Genomic DNA, 24,908 nt, shown 5'->3' with positions numbered 1-24,908 from the left:
GGAAAACAGCCTAAAAGACTATTTATAAATAACTTTTAACACACTTATCTCACCACCAGGCTTGACTACCTCAGACACGCTCTGCACACCTGGTCACCCAAGAATAAAGAGACACAGACACTCATTTTTCAAGGTATTTCTTTTGTAAAGGAGCCAGATTTGGCAACTAGACTGAAAATCTTCCAAAATTCTGTACAAATGTGTAATATACAAATATACACAAGGCTTTTGCCAAGAAAAGACAGCACAACAAATGACAGAGGCGGCTTTGGTGTCACATACCACCCAGGGCATCGCAACACCCCCTAGGAGCGTGAGGGGCTGACAGACCATGACATGGGCTACACACGTAAAACACACTACATTACACTATGTACACTGAAGTATAAAAGACCCACTGTCCCCTTGGCCAGCTCACAGGCCCTCTGGCAGGAAGGAAGGCCATTCGCCAGACAGCCCATATAAGGAGAACTCCTGTAAGTGGGAGAACCTTGTAGAATGGAGTGGTTCGCCCTAAAAACTATTAACAGCACAAGGCATGCCCTTAAAGAGACAGGTGCTAAGAGTGAATTCAGGAGATGGACCACTCCTTGTGCTCCGAGGAGCTCCTCGTCATCTTTCCCTCCCTCCCTCTTTCTCCGAGCCTCACTCCATCTCAGTGAACCGAGCGAACATGGCCTTCCGGACAGCATCTTTGTAGGAATCTGCACCAGACAGTCCGTATGCACTGCCTTTGGCTCCCAGGCCAGCTCCTTTTAGCCGGACTTGAGCCTAGGGGAACAAAATGTCTGTCAGCAGCTGGCAGGTAGAGTGTGGACCGCTCCAACTCCTGCTCGTCCAGGCGACTCCCAACCAAACAGGACCACCCACCGGGGACAGGAGGGAAGAAGCTTGGGAGACCTGGAGTAGGTGTAAGGCCTGAAGGAAGAAAATGGGCTGAGGAAGACAGGCAGATAGAGACACATCCCCCACCCTGCCCCCCAGCGCCTGCTCAGCAAGCTTCTGTGCCTCGTCAGGGCCCCAAAGCACTCCACTGAGGCCGAGGAAGGCCTGGTAATTATGGGCACAGATCACAGCACGACAGCCCGATGTCAGCAGAACTCGCCTGCACAAGACAAACACGTTCTGTCTCTAACAGTCTGACCGAAGCTGTGCTGCCAGGTCAGAGAGGGAGCACTCACTGGTGGCACTCTGCTCTGGAAGGCCAGTGGGTGAGGACCGCTGAGCCTGAGACCGTATCTCAATCTGAGCTCTGACCGACTACAGGATTTCTTACCATGGATGAAAATCCGACTCAGTCACAATTTATTTCAGACATAACCAAGATCACTTAGAAAGAAATTAAAGCACAGTACACCTTTGAAAAACCCAATCGAAGCTACGTGCATCTGAGTAGGTGTTAAGTAAGAGACTGTTCTAACGAAGGACACAGACACACACAGTTCTCAGAAGACAGCTTCTGCCCAAAGAGACCAAACGACCCAAAAAATCAAGTAGGCTAGAACCCCCATCCCTCCCAACTGATGTCTTGAAGACCGGGTGACCTGAGGGGAGGCTGCAGGGCGCAAGACTCCCACCGGGTGGTGGCGCTGCCCGGAGGAGACTGCCCTCTGTGGAGAGGGAAAGCCGCCCTGGGCCCCTGGCTGCCTGGCTGCTTCCGTCTCAACTCCTCACTAGAATTAGCCACCGAAGCCCAATCTCACGCTTACCTCGATGGGGGCTGTGATGCCTTGACACTTTCTTCCCAAACCCGAGCCTTCCCGCCAACCCATGGCCTGCAGCATCTTGTTGCCAATGTTACTGTGGTCAATGCCATCTTTGGTGGGCTGCTCGTAATTCCTGCCAGTGGCAAACACACAGTTACTTAAAGCGGCCAGAGCCCCTCCGAACGAAGCGGGAAGGGCGCGCAACACGTACACAGTGCCCGCATCAAACTGCTTCTTGCGCTTGGGCTCCGGCGGTTCTGGAATGCCGTACTTCTCCCGTCTTTCTGCGGCTCGATCTCGGTATTTCATCTATGTGGGAGAACAAACGAAGCCAGACGCATTCAGGCTTGAATCTGCCACAGCCTAACGCACTTGGACTTCACGACTACCACCCTCCAGGGCTTCCCTCATCTGGAGTCTGGCCTCCCAGAGTGGTCTGAAATCGCAAGCTGCCTTATTTCCCGCACCGCACTCAGTCGACTGTGCGGAACCTGGGCCGGAGCTACACCTGCATCGAGCTGTTTTATTTAATTAGCCCTCGCTTGTCAAGCACTTCGACAGGCCTGCTGGGCTGTCGCTGCAGCCTGGAGGGCGAGGAGGGCAGCGCTGCCGTTCCTCTCACCGCTGGGGATGGGCCCATCTCCAGGGACAGGCGGGCCCATCTCCAGGGACAGGCGGCACCAAGGAGGCTTTCAGAGACCTGCTCATCAGTCCCTGGGGAGCTGGCACCATAAACAGTGGAAAAGAATAGGAAAGCAGAAGCCCTAACTACAGACAGCCCAAACTACAAAATTATCGTGGGATGAGAAATTTCAGTAGCTCTGCCCACGAGCTCTTTCTAACCCATGGGCCTCTACTTGTATTTTAAACCTGGCTGGCCCTCAAACTGCCTCCTGAACTATCAAATGCCTATATTCATTACTGGCCTCACTTTTGCTGCCTTCACCCCAAACCCTGCCCTGCCTACGGCTTCCTTCCGTATCACCTGCAGTGGTCTTATGCCCTGATGTCTCCTGGGCCTAATGTGAAGCCTCCCTTATCGCAGGCCAGACGAGACCACGTTCTCCTTACTAAGGTGCAGCGTGCCTCACCAGCAAGTACTCGGCCTCTAGGACCTGTGAGCAGTCTTCAGGACGTGCTTCTGTGCGTCCTTACGGACACCCACGCAGAGCCCCCGGGGCCAGGCTACATGAGCCACAACGGCTGGGTGACAAGTATGTGACAAATCCTACCTTGCCCCTGGGACCTGGAACCAAGTGCTACAAATAAAAGCTAAAGGCAGGTACAAGACACTCCTACCGGTGGCACAGTGACCCTCATTCACCTCTCTCTCCCTCAGCTCCAAAGCTTCCAGCTCCTGCTCACTCAGCCGGGATCGTCGGTAGATATCCATGTTTTGCTGTGCAAGAGATTTGATAGACATAGTAAGAATTCAGAGCATCCTGATTTGAAATGTCTATTTCTATCAATATCTATTTATTCAAAGAGTCAAAGTTCAATTCGATAAATCCACCACGGCACGAAAACCAGAGCCTAGTGTCTATGGAGCCGCCATGCTCCTCGCCACTTTGATCTGGAACAGACCATAGTAAGAACAGCTTATTTCAGTGATATCTAAGAGGTGATCACTCCATGCGGGGATCTGCTGAACCTGTACCACAGTCAGGGCACCCATGTCGCCTCGCTGCCTCCCCTCCCTGCCTCAGATCAGCTCAGGGAAGCACGGCCACCTTGTGAAGGTCTGAGAGTTGCTGGTGCCTGACCAGGGCATCTCTGTTGGGGAACTGGCGCCGGCAGAGCAGACAGGCCATCTTCTTCCAATCGGCCAGTTTCTCTTCCTCACTCTCAAGTCTCTCCACCAGCTCCTCTTCATTGTCACTGTCACCACTGTAGGCAGCAACCAGACCCCTCTGGGGACAAGAGGGTGGGTCATGGACACATGCAGGAGGAAGGAGTCGTGACTACGTATCTGGAAAAGTCACGTGTCATTCCAGGCGTGTGAGGACCCCCACTGCCCCGGGCCACACTCCGACAGTGGGCTACATCTCATTCACCAGTGTGCAACAATCAGGTCGGCAGGCGCAGGGCCTGCCAGCCTCCTGGGGCCCGGGAAAGCTCCTGGATGTTTTCAAACTGCTCACCACGAATGAAAAACCCAAAAAGAACAGATCAGAGTAATGGCCCACCCAGACCAGTACCTATCAACTAAAACATGTTTCATTGTCTCAATTTTCTCTTTCTAGACTGTCAAAACGCTCTATTTGCATTTTATGCAATAAAACTCAACTGAGCTTAGGAATTCCGGTTTCATTCACTGCTCCAGCTCACCAGCTCCCACCCAGAAAACACAGCCCTGGACATGGATTCTATGTGCAGGAGCTGCTCTAAATACCCACTGACAGTGACCACATCCAGTTTTCAGGAGGAACCACAGCCAAGGTGAAGCGGAGATTCCCGCTGAGGCACAGAGCACACGCGGGCTAAGACACTGGCGGGCCTGCCTTACCTTGAGAGGATTCTCCTCGTCTCCATTCCGCACCAGTTCTGGGATGAGCTGCTGCCTTTCGGCTAGGGCTCCCTGGGACACAGAGAACAAATTGTAAGCCTCAAGTTTTACTTAAGTTCCCATCGCGAAGTGCGGCCATTCCTGCTACTGTTACCTTTTTCTCAAAGAGAGCAAAGCCGGCGTCTGCTGCAGCGGACTCTCTCCTGTCTTCTTCCCTCAGGGAATTAACAGGTTGAAAGCTGTTCTTAAAATTTTCTTTCTGCTTGTTCAGACTCTTAGCCCAGCGTTCCATGTCTTTGGCGATCTAATGACGAACAACCACCATGAAAAAACCATTTCGATACATGACTTGAGAGAGCAGTCCCCTGTGCCACAGTGAGCAGGGTCTCACCTCAGTCACAGGCTCTGCAACAAAATCCCCTCGGCCCTTCCTTCTACCTACAGATATCCTCCTGAGATGCTACTGCACACGACCGAAGTCACTAACGAGTACTGCTCGGAAGCCTGTGAATCTTCTAGGATAGTCTTCCCTCTACGTATGTATACAGGCAACCGAGGAACATTAAAAAATTAAAAAATGCTCTGCGAACTTAATGTAAATAAGATGTGTGGCCCAGTCTTTTAAAAAAATCCAAATAAAACTGACACAGATGTCACAACTCAAAAAAGAAACAACAACAAAAAAAACCCAAAAAAACCCCAAAACAACAACAACAACAACGAAAAAACCAAAAAAAAAAAAAGCCTCAACCCCCAGAGAGAACGGAGTCTCCTGGCTGGGTCACAGTGCCATGGTCTCACCTGCTGGGCTGTTTTGCTCTTGGGTTTCTCCTTCTTCTCCTTCCCCTCTTTTGCAGGAGGTAGGCCCGTCTGCTGGTGGGAGCTGGACTCCGCGGCTGGCACGTACGTCTCCTTCTCTCCATCCCAGTAGAGGTACTGCTGGGTCAAGGAATTGTAGTAGTACTAGAAACAAAACACAGTTAATGCAGACCTTCTGCTTTGTCAAACCATTAAAGGAGTATCCTGTTAAAAAGGTATGTCAAGATTATTTTGTCAAAAAAAACTAAACACAAACACAACACATGTTGCACAACAGTCGTATTTCCTGCCCAGAGAGAAGCTGCTGCGCGTGGTGTGGGAAGGATGCAGAACCAGCCAGTGAAGAGTGTGAAACTTCGTGGACAAAAGTAGAATATGGTTTCTAAAGAGTGTAGTTCCATTAATCTAATCCCTGGGCCTGGAGGGCACCCAAAGAGCCGTGTGTCCGACTCCTCTCCACAGAAAGGCCATTTATACAAACCAGGTGGCAGAACAGGTGGTTCATTTTTTTTTAAGATTTTTATTTATTTTATTATTATTTTTAATAATCTCTACACCCAGTGTGGGGCTTGAACTCACAACCTTGAGATCAAGAGTCCATGCTCCACCGACTGGGCCAGCCAGGTGCCCCGTGTTCAGGAGGAGCTTTTAATCACACATCCTCCATGACAACCAGTCAATAGCTCATCACTGGGTTCGACCATCCGGAACCCCTTGGACACCCAGACAACAAAGCACAGGGCCGTGAAGAGCCAGCTCGGGAGCCTGCGAGGTGGTAAGTGAAGGAACCGGACCTGACGTACGCAGGAAGCACAGCAGTGGTAGACAGCACCTCTCTCTCCTCTTCTGTATTCCCTCGTCACTCACTCTACCTGCTCAGCAGGGACCCAGGAGAGACGGTCTGTTACATCTCTTCTGGGGAAGGTGGCATGGGTCAGACACAGGAGTCACAACTGCTGTGGCCATTAAGAACTGCCTGGGTAAGGGTGAGACTTCACAAACGAGAAGTAGAACCACGCGAGGCTCAGCTAGCTCAGAGGGGCCCCTCACTGCTTCACACCTCACTCTCAGAAACCACAAGCTCTCAATGCCAAGTTCCTGTTAAAAGCACTTATTTTACTATTCTATATATACAGCTCCTGGTCATAAGTAATTGTTTATTTATGGAGTGTTAAAACTGCCTTTCCTCTTTAAAATAATATACGACTACCCAAAATAAAACATCACCCCGGAGATCTGCTAACTTCTACCCTCAAGAATACATCAGGATGCTACGTTAAAGAGGCTGGACACAAGAGGTCACATGTTATCTGACGCCATTTACATGAAATGCTTAGAAGAGGCAAATTTACAGAGACAGAAAGCAAATAATGGTTGCCGGGGCAAGAAAGGACTAAGGAGTGACTGCTAATGGGTACAGGGTTTCTTTTTGGGGTGATGAAAAATGTTTTAGATTTCAAACAAATAAATAAATAGCAAGGGGTGCCTGGCTGGTTGAGTTGGTAGAGCATGATCTTGATTTCAGGGTTTTAAGCTCAAGCCCTAGGTTGGGTGTAGAAATTACTTAAAAAAATAAAATCTAGGGGTGCCTGGGTGGCACAGTCAGTTAAGCGTCCAACTCTTGGTTTCGGCTCAGGTTTGATCTTGGGTTTCTCTCCCCCTCTCCCTTTGCCCCTCCCCCCCGTGCATGTGTGTACTCGGGCGCGCACTCTCTCACTGAAATAAATTTTTTAAAAAAGATTTTATTTATTTGAGATAGCGAGCGAGAGAGCACAAGCGGGGGATGGAGGGCAGAGGGAGAAGCAGGTGGGAGCCCGACGTGGGGCTTGATCCCAGGACCCTGGGATCACGACCCAAGCCGAAGGCAGACACTCAACTGACAGAGCCACCCAGGCATCCCTGAAATAAATACATCTTAGAAAAAAAAAATCTTAAGGGGGCGCCTGGGTGGCTTAGTTGGTTAGGCATCTGACTCTTGATCTCAGCTCAGGTCTTGATCTCAGGCTCATGGGTTCAAGCCCTGTGTTGGGCTCCACATTGGGCATGGGCCTACTTAACCGCCCCCCCCCAAAACCTCCCCCAAAACAAAACAAAACAAAACCACAAAAACCTAAAAACAAACAAAGAAACAAGCAAACAGTGAATTTTATCTCAATTAAAATACACAGGAAGAGAAACCACATTTTCAAACTTCTATCTAGGTCTTTACATAAAAACTAAAAGCCACCTATAAATTTTAACTTGACAAAATGGTATTAGAAGTCAGACTAGAGGTTACTGAAGAGGGTAGGTACTGACCAGCAAGGGGCATGAAGGAACTTTAAGTGTGCCAGGAATGTTCTCTCATCTCAGTGCTGATAGACATATGAAGGTGCATACGTGTAAACTTTCAAAGAAATGTACCCTTCAGCTTTGTGTACTTTTCTATATGTACATTGTACCTCAAAACACTTTTAACCTCTAAGTTAAAAAATTAAAATCCTAAAATAGAAATTATATCTGGATGGTTCTGAAGAACTTAAAACTCATCCGAGGCACTCGCTCCTTTGCTGGAGATACTTCATGTCATGCCTCATAAATGGACTAAGTGAAACGAAGGTATTTCTACTGAAACTGGGGAGGAACACTGTGCATTTACCTGCGAGTTGGGGTCATAGTACAGCCCCGTTGTCGGATCATAGTAATAGCCCGAAGATTCGTCATACTGGTAAGTGGATGTGTCAGGCACTGCTGCAAAAACAAAACCAGCACACAGTCATTCCAGGTACGAAATGAGCTTTCCTTCAGCCTCTAGGCCACTGAGATACGGCAGGCCTGAATGGTTGTCTTCTCTCATATCCCCAAGTGTCCCTCTGACACCCACAAAGGGAGAGGAACTCTTACTAGACATAGACAACAACTAGGACCTTCCAACTGTCAACAGCCCCATGAGGTTTGGCTTACCATATTTGGTACCAGGAACTACACCAGTGGGGGAAGCCGCTGGGGCCTGTGTACTTGTGCTAGTGCTAGGCTGTGCTTCCTCAGTCTGGAAAGAACAGCAGCTTCAATATAATTTCAACTGTAAAGCCTCTTAAGAGAACTAAATCACTGCAATCATCCAGGTGGAAGGGCTCCCCTGACAGACACACTGTAGCGATGATCTAAGGCACTCCTTGAACAAAACACATGCTGACAACTTTCTTCCTAAAGGTCAAGTCGGAGCATGCAGAAAGCATACATCCTGTTTGGAATCTTATGTTTTAAATACATACCCCCAATTATTTTATTATCTAATAGTACCAGACAGAGAGAAGTAAGGTTGGAATGTCTGTGTATTATTCAATCCTGGCTCACACAGCAGGAAAGGATAATACTTGGACAGCAAAACAAAGTTTCCCACACAGTCACCAGTTCTGTATTTAGGACGACAGGATTACCGGAGAGCTGGGAGGATTGGAGGTCTGGTTATACAGCTGGGGACTCTGGGACACCACAGCCGCCGAGGTGGTGGTCACTGCCGTGCCTGATGATAAACACAGGGTAAGGTTAGCAAGGGCCAAGGCACTGAACTCCAAGCCAGACATCTTTATCTGTAATGCCCGAACTAGCCTTCTATCTTTGTATATGTCAGTTCTTTATTTTTTAAAGATTTATTTACTTTTAGAGGGAGAGCGCGGTGGGGAGGGGCGGAGGGAGAGAGTTTCAAGCAGACTCTGTGCTGAGCGCGGAACCCGAAGCAGGGCTCGATCTCATTAGACTGAGATCATAACCTGAGCCAAAATCAAGAGTCAGTCACTTAACTGACTGCGCCACCCAGGCGCCCCATGTATGGGTCAGTTCTTAATAACCTGATTCCACTAAACATCCTGGAACCTGGAACGTTATCATTTTTATAATCCTACTAGAATGCTACACACCAAGTTAAATATTCTGCATGATGGTAAGAAAAGGAAGAGAAGAATCCATAACTGCTCTGGGGTTGAGAAAAGATTTAACTATAAGGCTTTTATACTTCTAGAACAAAAATGAAAGGAAAGGCTTCTTACAATGACCCTTTTGATGGATGTCTGGGCTCCAGACTCTAGGGCCACACCCTCTGCTCACATGAACCTATGTGGGCACCCACGATTCCAAATAACACAGCCAGGGGAGACACAAAGTTGAATTCTAAGAATGAACACTTATCACAACACGGTCTCTAAGAGGCTGTCATCCACTCTGATCTTGCCCAGAACCTTCGGCACACGGTGACAACCCCAAATGTGCACCCTCTGCCCCCGCCCTGCAGGGAAATGGACACGTCCTACCTCCTTAACCATAGCTGCTTAAACAAAAGCTAAAACAGAGATGAAGTTTACTACCTGATGCAGATGATGCATCAGATTCCAATCCTCCAGCTTGTTGCTGATAAAACTGTTGGTAATCCTGTGAGTACTGAAGAAAAGTCCACTGTTAAAGCTGCTATTCTCAGACACGCTCTGGAGAGCAGAAGTTGGATGCTGTTAAATCCACCTACCTGGGCATACTGGGCATAGCCATCCTGGCCTGGCTGCAGGTAACTGTAGTCAACACTGCCTCCTTCGCCGCTCTGGGACTACAAAATGCCAAAAGAAGAGGACACACAGGTGAGGTTACTGAACATCAAGGAAAGAAGCCAGAAGTACTCCCTAAAGCTGCCCTTGGAGAGCTCCTAAGACACCAGAGGAAAGATGACTTCTGTGACTTTGGGAACCACCACACTACTTTGAAAAAAGAAACCATCCTCCACCTTACCTGGGTGGATGACCACTGTGCGGCAGCAATGGCTGTACTAGCTACAGAAAAGGCGCTGACCCGGTTACCATCTGGCAGGACCAAGTCTCTGAAATCACAAAAATCCAATCATGTGGCTCTATCTCAATAAGCTCCCAATCTGTACCCCCACTCTGCCAAGGAAGAGAAATTCACTCTAAGCCTTCGCTGGGAGCTCTCAAATGCTAGCAAGGCCTCAGTTCAGAGCAGGAAGGGGTCTCCACGGGCCAATTCCTCAGTGTGCAAATGTCTCTGTAGTACCGTTTCACTCCGTATCCTGACATTTACAGAGGTGTCTGTTGGATGAGAAATGACACCAGGAACAGGAAACAGACATCTCTAGACTGAAGCTCACTCTATACGAAGGAAGCTATTTGCATGCTGTTCTGGAAAGGATTATTTCCAGATGGGTTTGCACTATCCTGAAGCTGTTTGCATAGCACATATTCTCAACCCATCTGCTATGTGTGCCTCTGTCCTGCTCTGAAGTTTTCTGGCAACTGTTTTTTCAGGACAGGAGGGAATACACTGTGTAAGAGAAGGAAGACAACTGTCTCCCCGCCGACCTTGGCAACCATGGAGGATTGTGTCTCAGTGTCGAGACCATGGGCTTAAGGTACAGTCAGCAAAGCATTCCTGGGCAAATGTGCAAGTACAGCAGTTTGAAATAAGGACAATAAAGCCACTCACTTTCTGGCACTTTTTGCAAAATCAACCCCAATAGTTTTGCCGTCAATTTTCAAAGGTGGATGGAGACTCTGTAATATCTGAAGCAGCTGAGAGGCATCCTGAAGAAGAATGTCAAGAAAGACCATCTTGTCATGTAATTAAAACTCTCTCCCTACCACCTCCTCCATTCAAAGGAGTACAGTTTTCTATTAAAACAACAACAACAACAAAAAAAACCCAACACACAACCCCCCCCACAGTAATTCATTATGGTTTGTGCTTATGAAACCTTGAAGAAATAAAAAAAAAATAGCCCTCTTTCTGCCAGCTCACGAAGATATCCCATATTATTAAAGGAGTAAATGCTAAGCTGATCTAAAACAAAGCAAGAAGGAAAAAATTACGCTGTGGCTCAAACTTTACTTCTGCCAATCATCTAGAGGTATCCGCATTATTTTTACCACTTATCATATGTAGCCTTGAACTTTGGGCTCCAGGAGCCTTACACATGGTATTACAATTATATGAACCACATTTGCCTCTTAAAGGCCAGTTTCTTTTCAAAGGAAAGATTCAGTGAGCACCTCACCATTGCAGAAGACAGCTGCACAAACGCGAAGCCTCTGTTCTGCTGGGTCTGTTTGTCTTTTATGAGGCGAATGTTATTGACAGCTAAAGACGCGTAGGGAGACAGCGCTGTCATGATAGAGTCCACCACAGTGTGCGGGGCTATGTTTCGAAGTATGATTGCTGGGGGTGAAAGAGACAAATGACATGTATGTGCATTCCCACCACCAATGCTTTCCAAGGCAGGCTCAAGGACGAACACATAAATCAATCTGGTGAGATTCCTAGTATATGCTGCACTTTGACATGGAGAAGACTCTAAAAACCAATCTTTTGGTTTTTAGCTATCGCTGTTCATTAAAAAAGGGTAAGGGAATAAAAACTTCCAACTGAGGTCAGCTTCCATCACAAAGGCCAAAAGAGCACCGTGGGACTTACTATCACAGTAGTAATCCACAGACTGAACAGATTCTGTGGTTCCAGGGGGCACTTCCTGTTCAGAGTCTACAAGGGAAAGAGATAGGGAGACTCAGTAACTGAAGACAAAAAATAAACCAGCGCATTTTTAATAAAGAAATACAAAGTTTTAATTATAAGTAAATGTAGCAGTCATTTTTTCCCCTTCTTTTTAAACCATCTGTGGCTGTAATAAATGTGGAATGAAAAAATTGGAGGACTGACATTACCTCAGGACTAAAGAAAAGCAGATGCAGAATGCAAACAAGGTGAGCGGGCTTAATTTTCGAAAACAAAAGAACTCTCTGCACCCACAATCACCAGAAGCATCTACCCAATATAAGGTAAGAAAGTTTAGGGAACATATATGAACTACTTGTTGAAATGCCCTACAATCTATATCTATCGCAGACATTCTTATTAGTCAGGTTTTTAATGCATATTCCAAACAGCTGAGTTTGGGCTTACCAAACTTGTCCGCTCCACATCGGAAGCATTTTAGTCTTTTCCTGAAATTGTTAAGGCAGCACTGGAAGAAAAAAAGTTTTCTCTGTAATTATTTCTCACAGTAGGCCAGGCTTACTTGTCATGAAGTGGGTTAGAGCAATAGGCTCCTGGACAAGTCCCAGTAAGCAAATAAAAAAGCAGAGAGTGATATCATGTAACCAAGACAAAGGGGCATTCATCTAAAATTTAAAATGTTTCACTGTGAATTCTTCCAAGAAAAACAAATCTTGATATACTGTGAAGTAGAATTACATTTTTATCAAGTTGGGGGAAGCTTCAGCTCACCCAAAAACCCTACGGCAGAGCCTACAGTGGTAAAGTTCTTCTTGTATGAGAAGAGCACTCACTATATAGACCACTCCATACACAAACACAGTGTAAACGGAATACTGTCTAGTCCCCTCCTGGACACAGGCCACATGCAGAACAAAGAATCCAAGTACTCTCAGAATGTCAATGGCAACACCCAAGCTCAAAATGGTGCATTGGTGGGGGCACCTGGGTGGCTCCGTTGGTTAAGCGTCCGACTCTCGGATTCCGCTCAGGTCATGATCTCGGGATTGTGGGATCAAGTCCTGTGTCAGACTCCCCACTCAGCGGGGAGTCTGCTTGAGATTCTGCCCCGCCCTCCTACCTACCACTCACACATGTGCTCTCTCAAATCAATCGATCACTCAATCTTAAAAAACAAACAAACAAATGTGCACTGGTGACAGGACCATAATGTTTTTATTTAATTTCTTTTAGTTTTTACTATTTTTTATAAGCTCTATGCTCAACACGGGGCTTGAATTTATGACCCTGAGATCAGGAGTTGCATGCTCTACTGACTCAGCCAGCCAGGTGCCCCGAAAGGACTATAACAGATCTTTCATAACCTGAGCAAGGTCAGAAGGATTTCATGTAATTAAAAGACTATGCCACAAGCTGAGACCTCTGGAAATCAAGAAACAGTAAAGTGGAACAAACCTAAAATCCTAATTGAAACACTGAACTTAGAACCTTGATCTTAATAAATAAAATTGCTAGTGTTCTAGGGACTCTAGGACCTACACAGGAGGACCCAAAGAAAGTCACAAAGCATGAAAATCCCCCTATGATAAAAGCTGGTAATTATGTACTTTCTAGTTTCCTTGTTCAGACAGACAGACAAAGAGAAAACAACAAAACCCTAAAGAGTTTTGTCTATTTGGTAAGAATACATGCTTACCTTGTTACAAAGCCAATCTTCAAACTTAGGTCTGGGATTGCTATAATGCATCGCAATGTGCTTTCCTTGAATCACCAACTTTTTCTGTAAAAAAAGAAGTAATTAGTTATTTCCATTGTGAGGAACATGTGTCCATTTTCCCAGGGCAGAGCACACTTCGGAAAAATCAGTGCTCTGGAATTAAATGGACAACATACGGGGAGGACCAACCACCGCCACCTATACTCTGCCCATCCAATCCTTCAGATAGGCAGTAAGAGAATGGGATGCGGAGTAAAGGTAAACGGAGTCAGGGAGTGCTGAGAAAGCTGCCAAACTCTAACCGCTGACATGCACCAGGCCGTGTCTCCAGCAGAGACAGAAGTCCTAACATTCAGCATTGCCAGGCTGCCTGAGAGTGACAGTCTATTTCAAAAAACAGAAGACACAACTCTCCCAGTTCTGAGGTTGCCTCCTACTTTAGCCTCAGCATGGTGTGTCCTTGGGCTTCGCTTCACTTTTCCCCCAGTCCCCCGTCCTTATGCAAAGTAAAAGCTTTTCTATTTCCCCTTTCCCCAAACTCCTGCTTTAGGATGTGTCCTCTGGGGGACGAGGGGAGGGGAGCTCAGTTTTAAAGGGCATCTGGTTACAACTCTTTCTTTGGAGGGCCTATTCTGAATGCCATCGACTCTAAAGCAGCTAAATGAGATTTCCTCCTGCCAACTGAAACCATGTTATGTCCTAGGTGACGGATGTGTTTTTCCCTGAAATACATGGTACTCTCTTCAAGACGAGTACCCAGGAGGCCAATGAAGTTTCTTCAGGGGGGTCGGAAGAGTTCGTAAATGTATTCACCACCTTACCCTTCAAGTCAACCATGTGACTAAAAGGGACGCAACTTTAAAAGGTCAAAACTCCGAGCTCGATCGGTGTAGCCAAGAGTATACCCAGCACCTGCCCCCAAAGAGCCTTCATTTAACTGGAGCACCTTTTCTTTTGCTTTTTATGGGGGGGCAAAGAGGGGAGGGAGCGGGGTGTTCTGACGCTATCAGAACAGATTTAAGGAGGAGGTTAGATATCCAGATTTTTAAAAGGAGTCTAACCCCTCTAAATATACATACTGTTGAGCAATTTGGTTCTTGCAAATCCTGGAAGAGTTAGGACATGCTGTGAATGTTGTCTCTGCAATATCTAAAGGCAAGACTGCATGTCTGGCCAAGAAGGAAAGAGCTGAAGGGCCATCCACTCACTGTTGTACAGAAACAAAAATGAAGCTGGGAGATATGTCAACAGATCATCCCAGTAGGAGGGGTGTGTGCTGGGGGAGACTCCAAACTATCACTGAGTCCCTAATCCTATTGGCCTTTTATTTCTGGAGTGAATTTGAACTGTAATGAAATATTACACATGAACTCAGCTTTGTATACATTAAAATTGTGGAGATTTTTAAATGTCTTATGGGTTTTAATTTCCTTGGAGTTTTAAACTCCCAGGCAAGCCATTCTGATACAGCCACGGCATCAAAAGATGCTGTCACGTCAAGAAAGCAGACTCACATGAAGCCTGTGTGTACCTTCTGAATTTACTAGGATGGTATCCACGGTATGAAATGAATGAAGCTCTACTTCTGTAAGATCAGGCGTCACCTCTGGGTTAAGCAAATGAGAGGCTTAAAAATCTAATAAATCAATCAAAATGATACCCTCATTAGTGAGTCTCTGTTATAAACAACAATATATTACCAAAGAATATAACTCATTTATGGGTGATAAATCATAAAATGCTGCAGAAAAGCAACATAATGAGTTAAGCAAACTTCCCAGAATGCACTTGGTTAAGGCATTCAGTACTGTGCTTTGGAGTTCTGGCAAAAAATGTTATTTAAGTGCCAAGTACTGAATGTTATCTTGACAAACTGTAGAACACTTCAGTTAATGCTACATCAAAGAACCATCAATGATTTGCTTTGAACGGAATATAAAAGGCATTCTCAGGGAGATTAGAATGTTAATGCCACTTTAACTAGATTAGACAGCAGCAGGACACCAGCTCCCAGGCTAATCTCATCAGACTTATTGTTCATAAATTCCATGAGGTCCTTAAATAGTCCTTGAAGACCCACATGAGCAGTTACGCCTCCTGGAGGCTTGTGGTCTCCAAGTAGCAATAAAGGAATAACTTCAAAATGCCTGTAGCAAACTTCTACTGTGTTCTCTTCACTGTCAAATCGAGAGTTGGATATTTTAAGGTTACTCTCAACGGACATAATGAATTGGAACATAATTAGTAGCGGAAAAGGGAATGTCAAGATGTTTTGGTAATCGCCAGACAGGTATTCAGTGATTAACAAAGCCCTGCCAGGCAGCCACATTTAAAGGCAGAGCAAATTCTACAGTGCAGTCCTTGCTGCTGTATTTACCCTAATATCAATTTTAATATATACAAAGCTTTTCTTTTAAAAAAAATCACTCCTTTGGAACAAACCACTCCTTCAACCTTTTTTGTTTTTTTGTTTTTAAATTGTACAGACTTGTTCCATTTTCATGAATATCTAGACTTGGTGAGTGAAGCAACCTGATTGGCTTCCATCCAGCTGGTAGCATCTTGCAAGTGATAAAACTCCACGAAGGCGAAACCACGGCTTACACCTAGAGACAGCATTCAGATATAGACGGGATACTCGTGTTAGTCAGTTCCTTTATAACAGGTGAATCTCTCTCCCACTGCTTCAACACTGCGTGACAAAGCCAATTGGGAAGCAGCTTTACAAATGTGACTTGACTTGGGGATCTTCTTGATACTTTGCCATGGCAAGGAACCAAGCCGCCTGAACTAAGTGTCACTCGATTTGATTCCACGCTTAAAAAGTAACCATGCAACCGACTACAAACAGTCAAACAAGGAGTTTATAAATCACTACTTACCGAAGGAAAAAAAAGCCCCTAAAAACAAAGTTTTTTAAAAAGGTCCTCAGGTGCTCTCTAATATCGTTTTCAAAGAGTCACATTCCTTAGCCATGGCAAACCTTTCATTCTGAATTCATGTGCTTGAAGACTGGGGGAATCAGGATGGTCTTTAGGGGCTGAGGTGGGAATGGGGAAGAGAGCCAGAAGAGCCGGAACTAAGCAAGCTCTCACCTGTTTTCCTTTTCATCAACCTCACGTCCGCAGGCTGAGGGCCTTCAAAGGACTCCATCATTTCTCGAATCTGCAGAGTTTTACACATTTATAGTTAAAGCTTCAGCCATACACTATTCCACACAAAGAAAGTTCAAGGACCAGGAACTGCATCAGCTGCTTAATCGACCAAGTTTTTAACTTCTACCACCAAAATTTAATCATTCTAAAAACAACAATAATAAAAAGAACACTTCTCATAGAAACGAATGTACTGTAACAGTCTCGAAGGCATTCTTTGTATAATACCTGGGAATTTCTTTCAGGTACGAATATTTATGTTATGATAAATAGTCTTGTTGGGGTGCCTGGTGACCCAGTTGGTACGCTTCTGACTTTTTTTTTTTTTAAAGATTTTATTTATTTATTTGACAGAGAGACAGAGAGCACAAGTAGGCAGAGTGGCAGGCAGAGAGAGAGGGAGAAGCAGGATCCCTGCAGAGCAGGGAGCCCGCTGTGGGACTCGATCCCAGGACACTGGGATCATGACCTGAGCCGAAGGCAGACTGAGCCACTCAGGCGCCCCAGCATCTGACTCTTGATTTCGGCTCAGGTCATGATCTTCGAGTCGTGAGATCAAGCTCCGTGTCAGGCTCTGCACTTGGCAGGGAGTCAGCTTGGGATTCTGTCTCCTTCTGCCCCTCTCTGCTGGGTGAACTCTTTCTCTAAAATAAAAAAATCTCGGGGCATCTGGGTGGCTTAGTTGGTTAAGCATCTGCCTTTGGTTAGGTTATGATCTTGGGGTCCTGGGATGGAGTCCTGCATTGGGCTCCCTGCTCAGTGGGGAGTCTGCTTCTCCCTCTCCCTCTGCCCACCAGCCCCTAGCTCATGTGTGCTCTCTCTCAAATAAATAAAATCTTTAAATAAATAAATCTTAAAAAAAAAAACGTCTTGCCCATGGCATGCTGTCTTGCAAGCCTCTCTTAGTCTCACCTCGCTGTCCTTTGTTCTAAGGACCAGAAAGAAAACGAGATTTAGAAGAGACAGAGAATGTGGCATTGTCCTCCAAGTATATGATCAAGAATCAATAGGCAAAAAACAAGGAATTCTCTCAAACATTTTTTGCACAATCATCTTAAGAAATAATTTTCTTACATTTACACTAGTGCTAAAAATTAACAAAACTCGTAACATTCCTAGGCTCCTAGTAAGTCAAAATAAACATCAATTGAGCCTAGAAGAATGAATTTGGGCTGATAGGTTATTATTTTTTAAAGATGTTATTTATTTATTTATGAGAGAGAGAGAGAGAGAGACAGGGAGAGTGAGAGGGAGAAGATGACTCCCCGCTGAGCAGAGCACCTGACACAGGAGGCTCGATCTCAGGACCCTGAGATCATGACCTGAGCCAATGGCAGATGCTTAGTGGACTGAGCCACCCGGGCGCCCCTTGTAGGTTTGTTGTTGATGTTAGACCAAGCCTTACTGCAAAAGGCAATGAAATACACTAGTCTCTTAATCATGCCAGGCAGAAATACTCCCAGGAAAAAAAAAAACAGGGACAAATTTGTGAAATAAATTCTTAGTGGTCCCCAACTTTCCATAATCACATTCAAAAGCTACAGAATTATATACTATTGCTCCTCGTTATTTGTGGATTCTGTATTTGCAAATTTGCCCACTCACTAAAATCTGTAACTCCCAATCAATCCTTCTGGTGCTTCCAAGTCATTTGCGGACATGTGCAGAGGACAGAAAGATTTGGGTCGCCTGATGCACATGTTCCAGGCAGAGGCAATGCTTTGCCTTGTTTCAGCTTCTATCATGTAAACAAGTGTTCTTTTCACAGTCTACTGAGTGCCAAGTTCTTCACATTTTCATACTTTTTGTTAGTGATTTCACTATTATTATTATTATTATTATTTTTAAAGTAAACTCTACATCCAACATGGGGTTTGGACTCAAGGCCCTGAGATCAAGAGTTGCATGCTCTACTGACTGAGCCAGCTAGGCGCCCCAGTGATTTCTCTATTTAAAATGGCTCTCCACGTGGAGTGCTGAAGTTCTAGCTAGTGTTCCTAAGCACAAGGAGGCTGTGATGTCCCTCAGAGAGCAAATACGTATTGTTAGATAAGCTTCATTCAGGCTTGAATTGAGTTACAGTGTTGTTTGGTATGAGTTCAAGGTTAATGAATCAACAATATATATGAGACAAGGCATTTTTAAACCAAAATGCACCTAAAACAGGGTTATGTATTGATCTGTTGATGAAAATGGTTGTGACCAGAGGCTAACAGGAACCTTTGCATTTTCCCTAGAAGTGATGGTTCACTATTCCGTATTCTATTTGCAGTGACTTTACATACCATAACCACCACCAATAAAAAGAATTGACGATGTCTATTTTTTCCACAGAGTAGGACACGTTCTACACTGAGCCAGACCCCATCATGTGACTCAGGTCCATGCTTAGTAACATAGTAACTGAAAAGTTAGTCATCAGAGTAACTAAAGACAGTTACTATAAAAGTAGTGGTAACAGTAACATATATAGTAACACAGTAACTGAAGACAGTTTACTCTAAGAGTTCACATATCAGTGGGAGGGCTAAACTAAAAAATCGGCAAACAATGAATACGATAAATTGAAGTTCAGGAGATTACTCTAATTTTAAAATGTTTTAAAGACCTCAACAAGTGAATTTGCTAAGAATACTGCACAATTGGGGAACCTCAGAAATTCCGCTTTGAAAACCAGCCTTCTTACAGTAGGTACTTCCATTTCCCTGAAGAAGCCTGCAATACAAAAGCATTAAATCTTGTTTCACTGCCAGCAGGGAGGCCCCCCAAAGCCAGCGAGGGCACTGCTTCCCCATGCCACGCACCTCCTCTGCAAACTCCTAGGGCCACAGGCCAGCAACTACTCGAGGAACAACCTGCTTAACTAGCAAACTTTCCTGAACTGACTCCTCCTGTAGGAATTCCTGCATCTCCTACTCCACATGCCCACTGCTGCCCCACCTGAGCTCTGCTCTGCCTTCCCTGTCCTCCCACTACCATTCTTTCCCTCCAACATTCTAACCTGTACAACTCTTGCTACCAAGCAAAGCCCTAAGGAACTTCTTTTATACTTATCTGGGTTTTCAATGATTCTAGCACCTGGCCTCAACAGCACCTTCTCACCCACCTCTCTCCTCCCAAAAGCCTTTAAATTCAACCAAATAAATCTGGTTGAAAGGCCTTGTCTACATTCAGAATCTTTCTATTTCCACGTTTGCTTATGTGATCCCACTGCCTGAGGGCCAGTCTACCACACCCTTCCCCCAGTTCTCCACCAGACCCAAACATTTCTAGCCCTTAAGAATCAGCTCAACTAAGATCTCCCTGGAACCCTTCTTTACCCTCCACTAGTAAAAACACCCCTTAAAGAAGCTTCCAGAGACATTCCTTTTTTTTTTTTTCTTTTTAAAGTAATTTCTATTCCCAAAGTGGGGTTTGAACTTACAACACGAAAATTAAGAGTTGCATGCTCTACCGAGTGAGCCAGCCAGGAGCCATCCCCCCGCCAACAACCCGCTTTTTCCCAGAGCATTCTGCAAAACTTCTTTCGACACCAATCTGCCTAGGAGATCAGGAAAGGCCTCACCTAAAGGAGGCTCTAAGCAGAGAAAGGCACACCGGTAAAGTGACAAACATGTCCAAAGTGGCTACAAGGGAGGCAGGTGGTGGATGTGGCTGAAGAAAACGGGTGAGGGCCAGAGAAGAGACTGCCACCGGAAATCAAGCCCCTGGCTGGCCAGTCTGAGGAGTGGGGAGCCAGGGAATGGCCTTTTTGACAGGCTTCTCAGGTTTCAAATGGATAGTATACATTTCATCAAATTAAAGGGTAGCCAAATCATGAAGAAAGTGTTTTTACTGATACATCCTCACCAGGTAAGTAACCAGTTTAATAAAAATGCACCGATTACCTTCTACGGGCTATTGAAGGAATAAGACCTGCTCCCTGTAGTTAGGAACTTCTGAAAACTCAACTCTATGCTAAGCTTCAAAGCCTAAATATAGATGGTAGTTTACCTCTGAACCAAGCTGAAAAGAACTCCACCCTAAAGACAGAAATATACTTCACTGGCTGAGATGTCGGCTTGAGATAAAAACAATAGCATGAGGGGCGCCTGGGTGGCACAGCGGTTAAGCGTCTGCCTTCGGCTCAGGGCGTGATCCCGGCGTTATGGGATCGAGCCCCACATCGGGCTCCTCTGCTATGAGCCTGCTTCTTCCTCTCCCACTCCCCCTGCTTGTGTTTCCTCTCTCGCTGGCTGTCTCTACCTCTGTCAAATAAATTAAAACAAAAAACAAAAAACAAAACCAATAGCATGAGAAAATGCTAGAAGCCCCAAATCTGCTGTGCCTACTGGACGGCTTGTTAGAACTGCTGTTTCCCCTTACGTCGCTCTCCGTGATGGTGATGGGAAGGCCGCGCAGCATGATGGTCTTACTCTCCCTCTCATCACTGATGTCATGTCTGTAGTCATGCTCGCCATAGTCACCATCTGAATGGTAGCCATCTTCGGATCGGTCACTGTTCCTTCTTTCACGTTCTCTCTGATTTACAATAAACAAAATTACAATTAAAATAACACTGGGTTTATACTCCTAGGAATTTATCTTTAGGAACAACAGAGAGGGTATGGAAACTCCATGATGATGTTCACTGTAGTATTTCTAAACCGGGAGGGGGAGGGTCCATAACCATCTCGTTCACGAAGAATGGTTTAACAACTCACTGTACAGTACACTACCACACAATGAAACTCTAACTACTCCGTACCTGTTAAATATGAAAATTACGTGCACAGAAGAAAAAAAAAACCTGCAAAATTACATGGGCAGCACATTACTTCTAAACAAAGCTATGTTTACATGTAGAAAGAAATGAGAAAAAACCCATGCTGACTGAAACTACAACTTTTAGAAGCAGCAGCTGAGGCACAGGCTTGATATATTATTATGCTCCAATTGCCTCATCTTTGAAATGGGAAGACACCTACTGTAAGGGATTGAGTTCATGTAAGTCAGGTGCTCAAGAGAGTGTCTGATGTATGGTGAGCCGTATGTAAACCCTGGCCAGTATTTCTAGTATCCCAAGCTCAGTTTGTCTTTGAGGATTAAAGTCACCTCAACAGATTTCAGAATAAGAGAGGGTTTGAATATAATACTCAAGAGTAGAGTTCCACACTTTATATGCTTATCACATTTCCAGAATCTTAGAGGCTTTGTGCATTCAATTCATAATTCTAACTACTCCATACCAGTTGCTGACCACTCACCTCTGGGCTGTCATAGTCTCGGTAGTCATCATATCTGTCGCCCCTCCGATCATCACTAGATCTTTTGTAATCTGAGTCCCTCCGCCTGCTTCTGGATTCACGCTCATCCCGGTCATCCCTGTCTATGATGGAACCGTACCTTCCACTACGCTCTGTTCTACTCACTCTGCCAGGGAAAATAATTTTCATTTACTCTGAAGTAAATCACATTTTATACCTTTAGAAAACACAGTTGAAAATACAACCCCCCACGCTCAATGTATAAGATATCCAAATAGTTTATCATATCCCTTAAAATTTATCACAAAACTACAGTTTACAAAGACGAACACTAGGAAAACATCTACATCCCCAAAGGCAAAGATAATTTTCAGGATATCATCCTAAATCTGATAATATGGCTATTACATGTTTGGGTTTAATTTTTTTTTTTAAAAAGGTCAGGTTGTCCAAGTTCATCCTATGTATTCCAAAGCCTGTAGTCTACGCATATCACCCCTTTTATGCCTGATTCGGATCTTAGTGATCACAAATAGGAAGAAAGCAATTTTTAGCATTTCACCCAATTTCAAAGGAGAGTGTGTTCTGACTCATCTACTCTCAAGGGTATCACACTACTGGGAAATGAACAACCTGGATAAGTTAAATTAGTTTTTTTTTTCTTCATCAGGCAGTTAACCAAGTTCATTTGTTAGACATAACCAACACCAGCAGAGAATATTATTTCCTATAACATCTGGTTTTTTGGTTACTGGATAGCACTGGGCCTCACAAGAAAATCTACTAACAAGAGGCTTAAACCCATTTGACTACAGATATAGTTCTTTCATAAACTGTTTACCATGTTCATAAAACTACAAAAGGCTTAGAAGGGCCTCATTTAGAGTATACAAATTTAACAAAAAGACACCAATGAAACAAGTAGTCTAGGACTACTTCATAATGTGAACTATGAGGATGAGAAACCCTAAAAGGGTAAATGTTAATTTAGTAAGTTATCTGGAACCACAGACTGCTAACACAGCATTAAAACAATGACATCACACGACAGGAACATCTGAGTCTCTCTGGGCCATCAATGTGATCTATCACTGGGATGAGACTCAATACTAAGTAGGAAGGTGGCTGAAAAGGTCGTGTATGTAAATCAAATAGTCCAAGTGGGAGAATCCATATGACATGGCAGCCAAATGCTCTCATCTTAATTCTCCACTAATTCTTTAGTAACTTTTCATTTATTTTTCATGTAACCCACAGTCCATCCAAAGCTTCTATAAATCTGGATCATCTTGCCACAGAGGGGACAATAACAAGAACTAGCATTCACTGATTGCTTGCTATTGCCAGCTATTGTGCAAAGTGGCAGACTTGTATGGTATCTCCTGGCTTCTGCACAGGCTGTTTTCCACACTGGGAACCCTCAGTGACCCACTCCCTCCTTTGCCTAATTCTTACTTACCTTAGAGAATATTTTCTCTAGAAAGTTTTCCTAGATGTTTCCAGGAAAAACATGCTTCCTATGTGTTCTAATAGCACCCTCGACTTCTCTTACATAGCACAGTTCACACAGTACTTCACTTCTCTCACTAAACTGCATGCTTGTAAGAGCAAGGCTCATGAATTCACTAACAGCAATGCCTGGTACAAAACAGACACTCAAATATTTGTTTGATAAACAATTTTAAAAAAATAGTTCAGTCCCTGATGAAATGTTGAGATCAAAGACAATGTATTGTAGTAACTTACCGTTTGTCTGAACCCATTGTCCTACTGAAGACGTAGCACACTGTTCCAAAAGGTTCAAATTTGTTTTTTTTCTAGGAAACAAGAGAGATTGGCTGCTGAAAATTTGAGAGCTCACTTGAGTCAATCTTTCTATAAGCTAGGACACTACTGAGGTTGGAATTTCATGAAACTATTACCAGTGATTATCCAAGGTGGAGGCAGGGAGGTGGGGGAGGGGGATCAACTGTCAACATGAAAATCATTTGTTGAAATGAGCATAGCGGAAGAGGAAGCATACTTTAAAATACTAGATTCCCTATTCAATAACAAACTCATAAAAGATGCAAGCAGAAGATTCCTTCCTTTCTCCTACTTAGGATTACGAAGCAAAAAAAGGCAGAGATGCAATCAGCGCCCTGTGTTCTAATCAAAGCAACTCCAATGGGGTAAGTTGGCCGTTAAAACAATAATCAAAGCGTCTTTATTTATACAAGGAGCAACATAAAATTCAAAATTTTCTGATGAAAAGCTTAAATCTTTTTAGAAGCCGGGATGCTGGCTGATTGAAATCTACTCTTTATAACACAACGGTTGATCCTAACCTATTTCAATGAGACAAGATCAAACCTCGACACAACTTAAAATTCCTCAGTAACAATAACCACCACTAACCCTAGAGGCTGCCAGCTGGGCCCCGCAGCGCCCCGGCGGTGATAAAACACACAGCTAGACCGCGTTCAATTCGTGCGAGGTCTGAGAAACTAGTTTCAGCCGTCCCTGGCGCCTGTACCAGAGTAGGAGCTCAACGAACATTTGCTGAATTAATAAGTGGAAGAGAACCACCTGGGAGAAACAAGGCCTTGGGCAAAATCTCTAATGCTGCCCCTCGTCGCCCCGGCAGTGCCTGGACCCACCTCCGTGGGGTGTTGCGGCCGAGATGGCGGCGCCACAGCCTGCGCGACCGACTCGGGCGTCCGCTTTCCCTTTCTGCCTGCACACGCCCCTGCCCACCCCCAAGAGGCTCCCCCAGCCTGCAGATCAGCTTTCCCCGAACAACCTCCCGGAGAGGGCGGATTCAGATGCAGCTGCAGGGCGATGGCGGCTAGAAACTGCCGGTCGCCCCTGAGAAGTACTCGAGGGACAGGCGACGGCTCCACGTTCAGTTGGGCTGCGGAGTCGGAGACGCGTCCCGGCAGAGACACAGTCAAGAGCCCGAAAGAAGCGGGCCTCGGGTGGGGCGGGAGGACGCCCTCTGAAAGCTGACAGCGCAGAAGGCGAGGAGGGGCGCGGCCCTCCAATGCCTGGGGTAGGTACTCGGGAGATGCGGCTGGGGCTGATCGGCCGCCGCCCGCGGCTGTCACAGAGGCTGCACAAGGCCTGCCTCAAAATCAAGAACCGCGGGTCGTTTCGGGCGGCTGCCGTACTTACCCCCAGGAGAGACCAAAGTGGCAGAAGTAGCGGTTTTGTGCCCCAGAATATCCAACAGGGTACGGCCGCCTCACAAAATGGCGCCTCGGTCGACGGCCGTCTCCTACCCACAGTACCTCG

The 24,908-nt window shown here is 45.4% G+C and overlaps 1 protein-coding gene across 1 annotated transcript; it reads right to left on the bottom strand.

The window, feature by feature from the left end:
• Window positions 1-124: 124 nt before the first annotated feature.
• RBM5 (RNA binding motif protein 5) lies at window positions 125-24,908 on the bottom strand. Its single transcript, XM_026500883.4, has 25 exons — window positions 24,789-24,908; window positions 23,382-23,452; window positions 21,636-21,801; window positions 20,755-20,910; window positions 16,330-16,399; window positions 15,767-15,840; window positions 13,214-13,297; window positions 11,965-12,025; window positions 11,479-11,544; window positions 11,063-11,223; window positions 10,495-10,592; window positions 9,787-9,874; window positions 9,530-9,607; window positions 9,375-9,447; window positions 8,451-8,536; window positions 7,975-8,059; window positions 7,670-7,761; window positions 5,014-5,175; window positions 4,367-4,516; window positions 4,213-4,284; window positions 3,437-3,616; window positions 3,031-3,105; window positions 1,918-2,015; window positions 1,710-1,839; window positions 125-771 (listed from the first exon to the last, which is right to left on the bottom strand). The coding sequence occupies exons 2-25, from the start codon at window positions 23,396-23,398 to the stop codon at window positions 646-648; spliced, it is 2,448 nt and encodes an 815-aa protein (XP_026356668.1). The 5' UTR covers window positions 23,399-23,452; window positions 24,789-24,908; the 3' UTR covers window positions 125-645.

The sequence above is a fragment of the Ursus arctos genome, unplaced genomic scaffold, assembly GCF_023065955.2.
Source record: "Ursus arctos isolate Adak ecotype North America unplaced genomic scaffold, UrsArc2.0 scaffold_14, whole genome shotgun sequence".
NCBI classification, from domain to species: Eukaryota; Metazoa; Chordata; class Mammalia; order Carnivora; family Ursidae; genus Ursus; species Ursus arctos.
The sequence above is the reverse complement of the archived record's forward strand: the minus strand, read 5'-3'. Positions and strand labels throughout refer to the sequence as shown.